The following is a 16064-nucleotide window of genomic DNA, read 5'->3' as shown; positions in this document are numbered from 1 at the left end:
TACCTTTTTCTCCGTCGCAAGTGGGTAGCTGTTGTGTTCTTCGTTCAGCTGTTCAGTGTACTACGAGTCCACCTCTAGAATCTCTCCCTTCTTTGAATTTTCTTTGATTTTCATTATTTGTTCTTCTGTGGGCATGATACGCCTCCATTTGAAACTGTTTTTTGGCAGTGGTAAGCTCATCACCCAGGCTTAAAGGCCGTTATTCGCGTCTGAGTAAGTTATGTAATTTGTTTGTTTGCTCGGGTCATATCCTTCAACCCGCGGGTTGTTCGCCTTTGCATAGCGTTTGCTCACCATTGAGATGCCTCCTCTCATTCCTCTCTCGATGAAAAGGTGCATGCCCTAATCTGTCAAGAGCTAAAGCTCCACGCCTGTCTTTTTAGAGGAGCATCTCAGCTCAAGCCCGGGAAACTGTAATAATGCGCCGGATGCAGCCCTTATTTTTCCATACATACCTCTCTAAAGTTTTAGAAAACATCAGCTAACAGCATCACGTCTGTGGTTACGTACAAATCGTGATAGTCACCAAGGTTTTTGCAGCCGAATATTTCCCAAACTTTCTGCGCGTGCTTGTACTCTTCTTCGGTAATGCTCTTGTCATTCAGCTTTGAGTAAAACGCCTCTTTTGCAGGCAGCTTCGTCTCACTAAACCTTCAAAAGAATCCATGTATTTGTACGGGTAAATTCCCTTCTTTAAGAGCCGCCTTCTGTTTTCTTCGTCTTTGTATCTTTTCTCTCTTATTTTGAAAGACTTGCGGTCACTGCCTTTTACCAGAGAATCCAGACTGCTAAGCAAGAAATTCTCATTATCGATGAATCTAAGATTTCCCAGAGAGAATGAAACGTACTTTTCCGTGTTGTTTGGAATGCGTTTTATTTCTCCATGCACTGTCGGCATTGCCTGCATCAAAAGGTGCCCATCATAGCCTTTCAAGTTATGAAATACAACCGGTATTGGCACCGTTTTTGCATTTAATCTGAGCTTAAAGTTACATTCATTATGCACGGCCCCGCAGTATTTTCCTGTAATGTGACAATGGTTCGTATAGTGTGATCGTCCGGGTGAGTGTAGTTCTGAAAAGAACTGTTGTTGGTGATTGACGTTTCGACAACCTGAGCGGAAGTCATCTTCAGAGTCAAGTGAATAGTGTTTGTCAGTCGATGATCTTATAAGTCTGGTCCGTTGAACGTGATTGGTCAGTATAGCCATGATGGTATTGGCTGAAAGACTCGTGTAAAGTTTGTCATCAGTCATTGGTGGGTTTCGATCCGTCTATTGTTGGTCAAGTAGGTCGGTTTTTGGTCCGTGTATTGTTAAGTCGGTCTGTTAGAAGTCCGGTTGTCGGTTTCGTTTCTGTCGTGGATAAGTCGTTTGTAAGGCGCCGGTAGTTGTTAACATCTGTTAAGAGGCGTTTGTTCTAGGTTAGTGTACCAGCTTTCCAGAGTCAGTCGTTGAAAATAGTTTGTACTGTAGGTTAAGCACTGAGCAGAGTCCCAGTCAATGTTGTGGTTTGTCAGTTGATGATGTACAGCAATGTGATTGTTGGCATCACCATTTCTCGTGGCTCGTTTGTGTTCAGTCAGTCTCGTGTTAAGGTTTCTGCCAGTCTCACCAATGTAGGAAGCCTGGCAGTCGGAGCATTTGATCTTGTAAACTGCTCCCTGTCTGTCGTTAGGTTCGTCTCTGTCTTTCACGTTGGTCAGTAAGTGTCGTAACGTAGTTGTAGGTTTGTGGGCTACACGAATGTTGTAGGGCTGTAGGATCCGCGAGATGGTCTCAGAAGTGCCCTTAATGTAAGGTATAGTCACTGTAGTAACAGGCGTAGGGTTCCTGTTCGTAGCGTCAGCTTCAGTAGGTCGGTAAATGTTTCGTCTAATAAAGTCAGCGTTGTAGTTGTTTTTGTGAAAAACGCGTTCAAGGTATCTGTTTTCGTCACGTAAGCTGTCCGGTGTGTCACAAACCAGTTGCACTCGTCTCGTCAAAGTCTTTATAGTCGTGGCTTTGTGTGAAGTCGGGTTGTAGATTGATTCGTCAAGTAATCTGTTGGTATGCGTCGGTTTTCTGTACACTGTCGTTCGTAGTTCGTTGTTGTCGCGGCTTACCAAACAGTCTAGAAAAGGAAGTTTTCAATTTTCTTCGATGTCTTTAGTAAACTGGATGTTGGCGTTCTGTTCGTTTAGGTGGTCGTGAAAATCGTCAATTTTGTCTTTGTGAACGGCGGTAAAGGTGTCGTCAACGTAACGTAACCAAAGCGGTATCGTTTGTCGGCAAGTTGCAAGGGCGCGTTCCTCCACGTGTTGCATCACAATTTCTGCGACAACAACAGAAAAAGGCGACCCCATTGCTGTTCCTTGCAACTTTTTGTAGAGTTTACCGTTGTACTGAAAGTAAGTCGATGTAAGGCAAAGGTTCAGTAAGTCCATGATGTCTTCTGTCGGTAACGGTAGTTTAACAGTAGATTGTTGTATAGCGGTCTCGGTACAATGTAATGCTAATTGAAGTGGAATACTGGTGAACAGTGATTTCACATCAAAAGACACAAGTTTGTAGTCGTCAGGTATCTGTACTGTCTTAATAGCGTCAATAAAGTTCTCCGTAGATTGTAGTTTGCGTCTTGATTTGTCAGTAAGGGGTTGCAGTATGGTCGTCAAGTACTTAGATAGTTGATACGTAGGGGACCCACAGAATGACACTATAGGTCGCATCGGTATACACCTACTAACCAACGTGAAAGACAGAGACGAACCTAACGACAGATAGGGAGCAGTTTACAAGATCAAATGCTCCGACTGCCAGGCTTCCTACATTGGTGAGACTGGCAGAAACCTTAACACGAGACTGACTGAACACAAACGAGCCACGAGAAATGGTGATGCCAACAATCACATTGCTGTACATCATCAAATGACAAACCACAACATTGACTGGGACTCTGCTCAGTGCTTAACCTACAGTACAAACTATTTTCAACGACTGACTCTGGAAAGCTGGTACACTAACCTAGAACAAACGCCTCTTAACAGATGTCAACAACTACCGGCGCCTTACAAACGACTTATCCACGACAGAAACGAAACCGACAACCGGACTTCTAACAGACCGACTTAACAATACACGGACCAAAAACCGACCTACTTGACCAACAATAGACGGATCGAAACCCACCAATGACTGATGACAAACTTTACACGAGTCTTTCAGCCAATACCATCATGGCTATACTGACCAATCACGTTCAACGGACCAGACTTATAAGATCATCGACTGACAAACACTATTCACTTGACTCTGAAGATGACTTCCGCTCAGGTTGTCGAAACGTCAATCACCAACAACAGTTCTTTTCAGAACTACACTCACCCGGACGATCACACTATACGAACTACTGATACTCCTGGGCTCAAACCATTTACTGTGAAACAAATCAATGTTACAAAATGTTCCGTTTTTCTTGCCGGTAATTTTGTTTCCCTCAGCTGCTAAAGCTATTATAATATGCTATTGTAAAATTTCATAAGGCTTCTTCCCTGTGAATAAAACTTTTGCCCTGCATACTCGATAGTAAACCCTCCTTCCCTTTACATCTTATAGTATATTATACTCTTTATGAACTTAAATCCTGTTGCTTGATAAACGACTCTAAATTGAAAACTCCTGAAGCCACTTGATTTGTTCTTCTTGGACAAGTCAGGTTAGGTCAGGTGTTTTGGCAATTTGGCGGGCAGTTGAAACGACGTAGACATGGGCACCAGCCGGCAAGCGTAGAAGCCAACTCTCTGAGAAATTTGTCACTCATCAGGTTATAAATGCAAGAGTTTATTGCGCTATTGGCATGCCCGAACCAGATGAAGAAGTATTCCACTTCAAGGGGTAACATGCCCTTTACATATAGATCAGATCGTACGAACCAAAGGTAGTGATTGACATAACTCGGGAACCAACACAACGCAAATACGACGACAATGAGGACCAGCAGTCTCACAACTTTGCGTTTCGACTTGTCAGCTGCAGCGCGATTACTATCTGTTGCATTTCCGGGAATTCTACGACGACACATTTTACGGCAAATTAAGAAATAAATGACGATAATTATAGAAAGAGGAAGCGCGTAAAGCACGACAAAAACAATGCTGTGAAATATCTTGAGGACGTGACGAGTTTCCTTAAAGGTTGGATCGTTTGGATCTTCCCATGGCCAAACTTGTAGACATTCGTAGACGTTTTGAGATGAATTGAACTGGACTTGAAACAACATAGGATATGGCAGCATTAAAACAAAAGACAGGATCCAAATGGTGCCTGACAAGATTTTCGGCTTTCGAAAGATCTTTTCTTTTAAAGGATAGAATACTGCGTAAAATCTATCGATTGTGATGAGCATCATTGTCAGTACAGTCGCCGCTATTGAGACCGGCGTAACGTAGAAGAAAGCCTTGTATGTTATGTTGCCCAGCATTCCTCCAATCCAGTCATTCAAACGGTAGAGAGAAGCCACTTGGAAAGGCATTTCTGTTACAGTTAACAAGAGATCTGCAACGGCCATGTTAGCAATGAAGAGGTTTGTGACTCTATGAGATTGGGAAGACGTCTTTAACACTACGAACAAACCAAGGGTGTTACCCAACAGAGCAATGGGAAAAATCACTGCATACGCGAACGTCAAGCGAATCCTTGCATCTGCTGGAAGAGCGAACCACGACTGTGGGGCTGTGTGAAATGTTTGTTCCTGTAAAGAGCAACCGAAAATGACTGATAATTCGAGAGTTTCACAACTCTTTGAAACTGTCAGTGTAAGTTACGACAGTGCGTAAAGTGCCATTCATGTACGGTTCGCGTACGTTAGAGTGAACTTAAGTTTGTTACACCCTGGGTATTAGTTTACTGATAACTTGAGGGAGGTGCTAATTGGAGAGCAAATGCTTATTACGGAGGAGAATTAACATCTGACGGGAGGAAAGTTTTCTTCTTGGGAATCAACTTCAAAATGTGATACAACACTAATGAACAGCAACAGAAGAACTGTAGCAATAGGGCTTCTCAAGGTGCTTCGGAGACTGGAACTATTAAGGCTGTGACGTCAAAACAAGAACTTATGTCCACATATCTTTTGTACATGTTCACCGTTTTGAACCAGAATTGGAATTACGTACGCTTGATTGCCTAATTCCTAGTATATGTCCCTAAGTTTTTTCGTTGTCATTCGTTTGGTTCGAAAAATATGTCGTCACAGCCTGACTAGTCCCAGTTCCTAATCCCCTGTGGTTTCCGTCCCAACCGTAAGTGAAATTTCACGTTTTTAGATGGTTGAAAAACAACAATATCCATTTTTTGTTATTTCCATATCATGATCCCATGTAGATTTCATCAAGCAAATAAAAACACATCTGTCATTTAAGCTGTAATTTCGTTGCAATTGGATTTTGATGATCAAAATGCTAAAGTTTCAAGCTTGGAAATTATAAATAACAGATTTACAATTTGCTCCCGTTGTGGTAGTGTCGTTCGTCATGCTTACAGAAGATGGCATCTCCGTGATCGTGCGTAATTCAAATAGAACTTGATCAGAATATAAACATTCCAGGACTGCAAGAGGAGTTCTTGAAATTATTTAACTATGAAATATCGGTATCTACTTTAATTAAACAAGAATTTTCACATGAGCTAAATGCTTTATCAAAAATATGAATCTTATTCAGCATTTTGAAACGTTTTATAGAAGAGAAGATTAGCTTTCCTTGCTTCGCAAATTAGCGATCCGTTTCTAATTTTCCTGAAGGGACACTAAAAAGCCCGGTCTGAATATGATTATTCCCTCGCTTTAATGTTTTGCTTACTTTTTTTGACCTTAAATTTTCCATTCTTTTTAAAGTGTTGTCAAAAGACTGAATGACGCAGACGTGCGCAGATGGTTCAACTCAGTCGACTTCCCTTTTGATAAGTTTTTACTTAGTCTTTCTTTCGGTGATCAAACACGGTAAATCAACTTTCATGCTTCGTGATATCTGGTGTGCAATTTTAATTAAATGCAAACTAATTATGTGCGGAGAATCAAATTTTGCTGAAAATTAGTAGTAAATGTTTTTTATCCGATGTCAGTTGCCATGAACTAAGAACTTTTTTTCTATTTTTAAAAGAATGCATCTAGGGTTCAAACCCAAACACGCAATTTCTCCACTGTCAACTCTTTCTATTCGTGGAGAAGTATACTTGAAGAAATAAAATCTTTTTAGCCGCACTGCACGAAGTGTAGTTCATTTTTTGGAAAACTAAGCAATCTGAATACAGACTTCCGCTAAAAAAGATTGCTCACTAATTAATTTGGTAGATTTTCTTCTCTGAATCAAGATTATTCTTCAACTTTTTTTTCACGAAGAAAGTTTTTTTTTCTGTTTTAGTCTGGCTACAATTCTGTTTGACAAGGAAAGTCGTTCGAAAAATCTATGGACGTGCTTAAATTTCTTGCCTCGAAAAAACAATAGTCAGATAATGTGCATGCATACTTTAGCGTACTAGCTAACTTTAGGTTATTTATTGTTGTAATGCGCTTTTGATCACCTGGTATGTTAAAAAGCGCACTATAAATCAATATTTCTCTTGTTTTAATACTGGTAACAAAACTTTCCGATCTCTGTTACTTAAATGTTCAAAACACATATGGCTCTTGAACACTTGGACGCTAATCTGGTATCATCTCAGTATACGGAACAATATGCTCGATGATGACTACACCATCTTTCTTACCTTCTTTCAGCATATCGTTTGATTTTACACAAGTTTTCTTGTTTGAAAAAGCTCTTACATTAAGACTAAAGAAGATATCTTTCTGACTGTATAACGTTACATAACTTAACCAGCGAGTGTTTAGTAAATGCAGTGGACTAGGTCAAGAGCAGTGGGTATATTTGGTGTTGGAGATTTTGACGACAACTGTGAATAGCGTGAAGGTTTTCATTTCTTAACTTCCTGTTTAATAATCCCATTGAGACTGGGAAGGTATCAAATTTCGAACGCTTGAAAGCTGATTGGTTGATTTCGACAAAAATGTCTTGCGTTTTCATTGGCTTTCTTGAATTCCTGCTGAGTAACCCTATTAAGCCTGGGAGGTGGAAAACTAAATTAACGCTTGTAATTTGGACGAGAAGCATGATGTTGGCATGGTAGTCGCATTTTAACCGGTGTGTTTTTTAAACTTTGAAACAATGAAAAACCTTACAATTCCTCCTAACACCTCCCTTAAACAGATTGCAAATGAAAAGAAAGAGGTTTATCGACCACTGCACTGTTTGTGTGCTTCTAAATTGCAATTTACGCAATTCTGACTGTTTTACCCTATTTTAATCCTGTCTTGCAACGACGGCCAAAGAACCATTGAGCTGGAACCGTGTCCATCCCCTCGCTTGGAGTATTCCGCCAATCAAGAAGTCCTTAAAACTCACTGGCACCCGCAGCTCAGCATTCCGTGAAGAGACGTTTAACGTTGCGAACCGCATTCTTGGTCTTTCCATTGCTCTGGGGATAGCGACGACTCGAAGTGACATGTTGAAAGTTCCACTGACTGGTCAATGTTGCGAATTCTGACAATGCAAAGCAAGGTCCGTTATCAGTGACTACGGATCCGTATCTGCTACATGGCCATTGGACTTCTGATCAGGGCTTTGTAGTTTTCCGTCGAGAGAGAATCCACCTGACTGAAATTAGCAAAGTTGTCCCTCACAACTAGAAGGACCCGGCCTAAGAAATAGTAGAGGTCAGCAGCTATCTTGGCCCAAGGAAGTGGTGAAACATCGTGCTGAATTATGGGTTCCCTGACTTGCGAGTCGTGGTGAGTCTGGCAAACATCACATTGACTAACAAAGTCTTTCATTTGTAAGCTCATCCCAGCCCAGAACATGCATTCCCGCAGACGACGAAGGCAACCACCAAGGCCAATGTGACTTAAATATTAATGAGCCAGGTACATAATTTCTTTTCTCAGGGCACTGGGAAGCAAACAGATGAGAGCCACGGAAAATCAAGCTCCTTTGGACAATCAGTTCTCTACGAAACTGTTCCAGTTTGAACTGGAAGAAGGGCTGGCCAAACTTCCAGCATGACTCGCTTGAGAGATTTGCAGACTTGATCTTGAGAGGATTTTTTTTTTTTTAATCTGTTCCGGTCGTGACGCAGTGAGACTTCACTTCTTCACAAGACGCCGTTTCATTGAGATACGCGGGGCTCAGGGTATCAGCGATATAAATGAGAGGGCCTTTCTTGTACCTAACTTCGAGATTGTAACGCTGAGGTCGGAGCAGCATTCGCTGCAGTCAAACAGGTGCGTGCGTCACAGAGACTCTTTTTAAAAATCTCCTCCAAGGGCTTTTGGTCTCTTTCCACCTGGACGACATCACGCCTAAAATACACTTGTCAAATTTATCGCAAGCGAACACAATGGCGAGGAGCTCTTTCTCAATTTTCAGTTTGGGTAAGGGCTCTCGATGCACAGCTTCCTGGCTGCTGTAATTGAAGAAGAGCGCCTCCACCTAACGCTGCATCAGAAGCATCACATTGGAGGGTGACCTCATCATTTAAGCTGTAGTAACGTAAGACGGGTGCTTGCGTGATGGCCTTTTTAATGTCGCTCCACGCTTTCTGCTTTAAATCTGACCATATCTGACTTTTCTCGCTTCAGGACCTATTGCCGTGAGGAATGTAGCCACGTGGACCTCACCGTTACATTGTAGTGTAGCCACATTTCCTCCCATTCGTTCCATTTCTCTACAACGTTGGAGTCATTAATATCGAGAGAATGAGGCGCAGACAACGACTGAAGATAAGCCATTGTTGATCAAACCACTCCTGACACCATGTAACGAGAAATTTCTTGATAAATGGTTATTTAATAACGGAGCATATTGCGAGCGACTATCCAAGTTCCTACGACGCTAGAATAGTGATCGCCGGCCGCGCGTATATTGACTATAAATTACGAATAACTTATAACTAATAAAACACACTAGACAATAACTGACAATAACGCGGGAAAGCATAGTTCGTAGTTCGTCACAGAAATGACGCAGGCGTGCACAGATGGTTCAACTGGAATAAGAGAAAAGACGTGAAATGTCCTTATATCAATCATCAAATTTTGTGACACACTGCCTCAGTCGACGTTGTGTTTTTACTTGATCTTTCGTTCGGCGATCAAACATGATAATTTAACATGTACACTTCGTAATATTTGGCGTTCAAGTTTGAGTAAACAACAACTATTTGACTATGTGCTTAACTCAGTCGCGCTCAACAAAAACTATTCATGATAATGAGATTCTATCGAACTTGTATACCTGACCTTACAACCTTACTTATTTTCTTCTCAGTACATCTGAAGTCTTGAACAAAGATGTTTTTATTGGCTTTCTTTATTTTCCGTTGAGCAACCCTATTAAAATAGGGAGGGGGAAGAGGAGGGGAGGACTTTTGACTCCCCACCAACCTTGCACGCTTGTAATAGGCTTTTTTAATATCCCGTTGAGAAACCCCTATTCACATCGAGATGGGTGAGAGGGGACACTATTGACGCCCCCGCCAACTTTAAAAGTTTGCAATTTGTTTGGGGAAGGAAGCTGATGTTGCCATGGCAACTGCACTTTGACGGGTGATCCTGTCTTAAATGAAATAACTGACACTTCCACATTTTCCTGTTTCATATGTAATACACATACAACTGGTGCAAACTTCGGAATGAACCTACTAACGTATGCACTACGTTTTCGGTCTCTCAACTTATGGATGGTTTTGTATTGGTGCTGTCAGTCTCAATGGAATATAACAAAAAACAATTTTGAAGCATTCACAATAAAGAAAAAGGTTTTCATTCGCAGTCAGTTTTCGTTCTTGATGCAAGACACTGGGCAATTTCCGTGTTCGTTTCACACCGAACGAATGTACCACCAGTTTACGATTATGTCTCTCGAAGCTGCGGAAGATATTTTCACACGACAGAATATAGAGGATTGCTGTAAGAAAATGTTAGTTTCGACTTCAAGTTTAATGTACCAGTGGGCTGTTGATGGTTTTCAAATTAGCCCTTTCGCTGAAAAGCTTCGATTACGGCATTTGGATCGGCCTTAAATATTATTAAAAAAATTGCAGCTTTTTTAAACCAAATTAATGCTTTAGAAACAGCGAGACATGCACTATGATTTACCCAAAGCACATTTATAGATATCACCGCCTTGATCTGTACAATCAAAAGGAAAATGCATGATTTTGCGCCATTTTCGGCTGTGGCTGGGAGCTAAAACTGGGATTTTCGAACTTACCTCGATTTCGCAAAATTTAAAGCGCTTCAGAACCTTTGAATATGGTATTTTCTAAAAGAAACTCACCGTATTTGGAAATGTCCCAGCTGCCGCCTCTTTTTCGCCAATTAGAGAAATTGGCTCTTAATACCGGATCTCTGTTCAAAAATCACTTGGCACTTGAGCGCTTGAAGACTAAACGGATATCATCTCCGGTATATGAAACCAATATGCTTGGACACTGAGCTACATCATCTTTCTTCGTTCAGAATAGCTTTTGATTCGTAACATTTCCCTTAGTTTAAGTTTGATAATAAAGAAGCTTTCTTGTTTGAAAAGCTCTTACCTTAAGACTGAAGAAGATAAGAAGATATCCTTCTCAATTTCTAAGGCGAGTGTGTAGTTAATGTAGTGGACTACGTCAGTCAAGAGCTGTGGGTGTGAATTTTGTCGCAAACTGTGACAGTTATGACTCACGTCAGTGTCATGGGCCATGGCTTTCTTGATTCCCTGTTAAGTAACTCTATTGAGTCCGGGAGGGTTGGCATAAAACTTTCGATGCCTTTAATTTGATTGGTCGAGGAACATGATGTTACCATGCAACCACATGTCGATCGGTGTGTTTGCAAAATTTGAATTTTCCTGTTTTTAATGAAAGAACTGTCAGTTCCACACTGTCTGGTTTTTAATGAAAAAATGGCTTTCTTGCAGTAACATCCGCTTTCATAGATAACTGCACTTTTTCGGTTTCAGAGAAAGAACAGAAAAGCCCGGTCTGAATGTTATAAATACTTAACTCTGGCGTGTTGCTTGCTTTTTGACTATTAAGAAAGGCTATTTTTAACGATTTTTAACCTATCGTCAAAAGAAGTGAACATTGCTGACATTTCCGTATTTTCTTGTTTTTAATTTAAGAAAATTAACTTGGTGGGCTGACGTTTCAATCCTTGTTTTCAACAACCTTAGCTCTACTACTTTTTAGGTAGTTTTCCTGCTCTTCATTGATAGAGGAAGTGTACCTGGAGAAAAGTTCGACTTTGTAGCAGGACTTTCCAAATTGTACTTTATATTTGAGAAAGGAAGCAGTTTGACTATCGACTTCCGCTAAAAATAATTTCTCCCTAATTTGTTTGGTCGATTTGTTTCTCTGAAGCAAGATTATTGAGATATTTTTTTGTCACGAAGAAAACTTTTTATTTTATGTCTGGTGATCAATTCTGACACAAAGCCAACGAACGGATTAACTTAAAGTTTGCTGCACTCGAAAACATTAGTCACACACTTCAGCTTAGTAGCTAAGCAGAAGGCAGGATAATTTTTTGGAACGGACTGCACTAGCTCGAACAGCTAATGTTTTTTTTTTTTTTCGCACGAATAACGTCTTGTGTCTTTGAACGAATTGCAACGAGCCGTTCGAAAAGCCGGTTGACGATTGTTTTGGAAGGGATAGCTCGAGCCTTTCGAACGGATGACAATATTTTTTTGAACGGATAGCTCGAGCCGTTCGAAGGGATGACAATACTTTCTGAACTGATACGTGATGTCTGATGTAGCTCGAGCCGTTCGAACGGTGGCCCATCTCGTTTGAACGGCTTACGAACGGCTAGCCGTTAGCATCGTGTTCGCTTGAGAGGTCACAATTTTTTGGCCTCTTGGTGCATGTGCAGTCTTGAACTATTTCTCTTGCTTTTTATCCTGGTACTGCGCAACACTTTCGGATCTCCATTACTCTTCTGTTGAAAGCACATGTGGCTTTTGAACGCTTGGATACTAAATTGATATCATCTCAATATATCAAGATGGAACAATATGCTTGATGATTACTACACCTTCTTTCTTCGTTTAGAATAGCTTTTGATTTCTAACGGTTGCCCTAGTTAATTTAGTTTCATAATAATAAACAGGCTTTCTTGTTTAAAAAGTTCTTACCTGAAGACTTAAGAAGGTATCCCTCACTGACTTTAGAAGGTTAGAAGTTGTTTCACACAATGTTTAGTTTGTTCTTCAAAAACACAATAAATTGGACGTTGCTATAGCAACAAAATTACTCAGCTTGAATTAATATGAATTGTTATACCTCCCAACTCGAATACGTTTTCCGATTGGAGGAAAACGTGTCACTTACTGTGGGTCAAAACTGGGGCGAGTAAAACTCACTAACTCCTTGGTGAAACTACAACATGAACTTTCCACTCGCACGTGATCAGCTCGTGCTCCTTGAAACCGCGGCAAATTTGTGAGCCGGCGTAAAGCAAACCAGGATATAAAGACACGGATTTATGGCGCTGTTTGCATGCGCTAACCAAAAAAACACGTACTGAACTTCCGCTAGTAATTTATGCCCATGTTCAGGTTGAATGAACAAAAAATAGTGATTGACATATGATGGGAACCAGCAAAGCGCAAATTCAATGATTATGACAATCAACAGTCGCACAACTTTGCGTTTAGACATTTCGACAACGGCTCGACTTTTTCCTGACACGTTTTCTGGGATCCTACGAGGCCATAACTTGCGGCAAATTAAGACGTAAAGGACTGCCATTACCATCAAAGGGAACGCATACAGTATACAGAAGAGGCAGATGTGAAAGATCTTACGTGACTGCTGAGTCAAGCGTCTCCCCGACACACGCGTACATACGCGTTTCCACTAGGAATAACTTTAACTTTTAAAAAGAGAAGAGTTGGGATCATTGAAATGAAGGGTAAAACCCAAAGAACTGCTGACACGATTCTCGCTTTCGGAAAAATAATAATATGCTTGATGATGACTACACCACTTTTCTTCGTTTAGAATAGCATTTGCTTGCTAGAATTTCTGGTAGTATAATGTTATAACTTCAAAAGCTAACCGGTTTAGTAGCTCTAAATGGGCTCAGTCAACAGCTGTCGGTGCGTTTGCCGTTAAAGCAAAAATCCTCAGTGTAATCCTAATCCTATTTAGTAATCCTATTGAAACTTGAACACGTGAAAGCTGATTGGTCTAGTAAACTATGTTGCCATGACAACCGCGTTTTAACTGATACGTATTTGCTTGTTTTAATGAAAGAACTGACAGTTCCACATTTTCATGTCTGAAATAAAACATACATTTGTTGCAGTAACGTTATACATGACTTTACCTTTTTGGGGCCAGAAGACAAAAAGAAATGCCCGGTCTGCCCATTAAAGGTAGTAGTTAGAAAATGAGAGGTCTGGGCCAGCCCGAGTCCCCAAGGTCAATTTTTGGCCCACTTTTCGGGCTGCAGGAACTTTGAATTATTTTTTTGTTTTCAAAAGTGATAAAACAACTTTGTGAAAAATATAATTAATTTGAAATATATTTATGCAGATTATTAACGAAAAAATATTTCAAAGTTTACATAACTACTTAAAACGCTAAAATATTTTTAACAGTAGTTTTATAAACTCTGAAATATTTTAACGCAGTTATTTTCACTTAGAATCTGCACTAATCTGTTTTAAATTATATTAAAGTATTTTTAAATTAATTTTATAAACTCTGAATAAAATTTGAAATAGATTTATGCAGTTTCTAAGTGAAAATAACTGAGTTGAAACTGCAAAAATATATTTCAGATTAATTTGGAATTAATAAAACGTTTTCAGCCACTTCCGAAAAATCAAAAAATAATTATATCGTTGGCAGGTCAAAAAGTGGTCCAAAAATTGATCTTGGGGACTCGGGCTTGCCCAGACCTCTCATTTTCTAAATACTGCTTTGTCCTTTAGCGAGAAAAAATTAGGAGACTGGAGGCAACTCTGTATCCCTCGAGACTATCGTCAACTCTTTCCGGACGAATGCCCTTCCCGGACCATCCTTCAGATAATACAGAACCTTTTCTCCCTTATTCACTATGAACCTATCAATCTTGTAAACTTTCAATGGCCAATTAGGCACCGTGGCTCTATTCTTTTCTCCTTCAAGCTCACCATCACTATAGAGATATCTCACATTCACTAAATAATCCAATCGCTTTCCTTTCAAACCAACGGGTCTCAGATAACATCAATAACTCGTTGAACTCTTTGCATCGACCGCCTTCTCTCTGTTGGCATCAACGGGTCTCTTTCTAGTCAAACGAGTCACCTCATTGTTCAGAGCTTTCACTACTTCTGGAAGCCAGTTCACCCATTCTCCATTTCTCTCAGAGGATTTAATATTCCTCTCCTTACTGTATTGATAACTGAAAAGACGCTCGCTCAACGTTCGAATAAAAGGTTCAACGATTCCTTGATCGCGGTGAACGTCTACAATTCCGGTTCCTATTCTTACATCGTGCTTCACCATTTCTTTCTTAACTTCACCCATGAATTCACGCCCGGGATCAACCTGAAGATCAGAGGGCCACTTTAATGGTCCTCTATAAATTTTCTGAAAAGCCTTTGAAACTTCCGAAGACTCCTTTGAAGTGAGTGGTTCAGCGGCCTTGAATCTGCTCGCGACATCAACGACCGTCAATGCGTCCTTGTAAACGTTTCTGCCTCTCGGGAGTTTATCATGGGGGAGGAAAAGAAGATCGGCTTGACGAACTGAATTTGGGGATGTAACGTCAAACTTCGGTCTCGGGATATATATTCTTCGGGGCTAGCAAATAAATCTGCCAGATGGCCTGCTTCATCAGCCAGAGTTTTGCGACATCTTCAGAGACTCCAGCCGTCTGAACCAACTTCTTCACTGGATTCAATCCTTTCCAAAAACCTTTGGGGCTGTAATAAATCTTGGATAATTCACAAGAAATGGCTCGCCGCCAATCCGATTGCCAGGGTCGAAGTTCCAACGTAAATCATCTCTCCCTGTTTTTGTCGAACGGAAGGTTTGTAAACGCCATAATTCGTGTAAACATGACCCGCCTAGATTAGCTCAGCTACCCGCGAGCATGATAAAATTGTAATTTTTTGAAAACAAAAATAAAATGTATGTATGTATGCATGTCTCGCCTGAAAACTGAGGTTCTCGCACTTCGTTCAAATCCATTTGATCTTGATGAGTCTTGTTACAAAGTTTCAAAGCGTAGTCAGTGTTTTCAAAGTTTATTTTCGCTTCATCTTTGATTCTATCAATAATGGCCATCCAATCGGGAAGCCTCGTTCTGTTTTCTTGAAACTTTTGATATTCTTTTTCATATTTTTCCACGGCAAAATCGTGTCTTTTCTTTTCTTCTCCAGGTGAATCACCACTCAAATATTTTGCCAGATAATTTCCTCCGACGAATGCCGTGGCATTGATAATCGCTCCTCCAATCATTATCGCTTTTTCGCCATTTTGTTACAACTAATTACTCTTCACATTTTTGATTTTCAATTTCTTCCTGAATTTCTTTTCTTAATATAATCATTACCGCTTGAACTAATGAGCAGAAAGTGGCGAATCCCAAGGTGGAAACAGTAATTACACTCAACGTTTTATTTAACTCTGCAAAATCTTTTGATCTTCGAGATAATGTTTTGTAGCGATAGAAGCCGCTACTACCACCGTGACAGTGAATTTCACATAGTTCATTATATTCACCGAAGGATCAGAAGTCATCGGCTCTTTAATTACTTTCTTTGCGACCCATCCATATCCAGCCGCTATTCCAGTGATCGTAGCGGCTAATCCATGGGTTTTATTTTTGAGGATGTTCGATCTTCACTTCACTCCGGAACTTCAGGTTGCAACGCAACGCTCGCTCTCGCTCAATCCTTTTAGGTTTAACGAGAGACATTAACTCTTCCCTCTTATAATATAATCCCTAGAGAGAAACAACAATATTCACCGCTGAAACAACTTGAGTGAG

At 40.4% G+C, this 16064-nt stretch overlaps 1 protein-coding gene across 1 annotated transcript; it reads right to left on the bottom strand.

The window, feature by feature from the left end:
- Nucleotides 1-848: 848 nt before the first annotated feature.
- Nucleotides 849-6755, bottom strand: LOC110049642 (neuropeptide FF receptor 1-like). The gene is made up of 2 exons (XM_089282996.1): nt 6743-6755; nt 849-4783 (listed from the first exon to the last, which is right to left on the bottom strand). The coding sequence occupies exons 1-2, from the start codon at nt 6753-6755 to the stop codon at nt 3699-3701; spliced, it is 1098 nt and encodes a 365-aa protein (XP_089139122.1). The 3' UTR covers nt 849-3698.
- Between the last annotated feature and the right edge of the window lie 9309 nt (nt 6756-16064).

This window comes from Orbicella faveolata, unplaced genomic scaffold, assembly GCF_042242905.1.
Source record: "Orbicella faveolata isolate gen_17 unplaced genomic scaffold, um_ofav_v1 contig_1, whole genome shotgun sequence".
Lineage (NCBI taxonomy): Eukaryota > Metazoa > Cnidaria > Anthozoa > Scleractinia > Merulinidae > Orbicella > Orbicella faveolata.
This window is presented reverse-complemented; position numbering and strand designations above follow the sequence as displayed.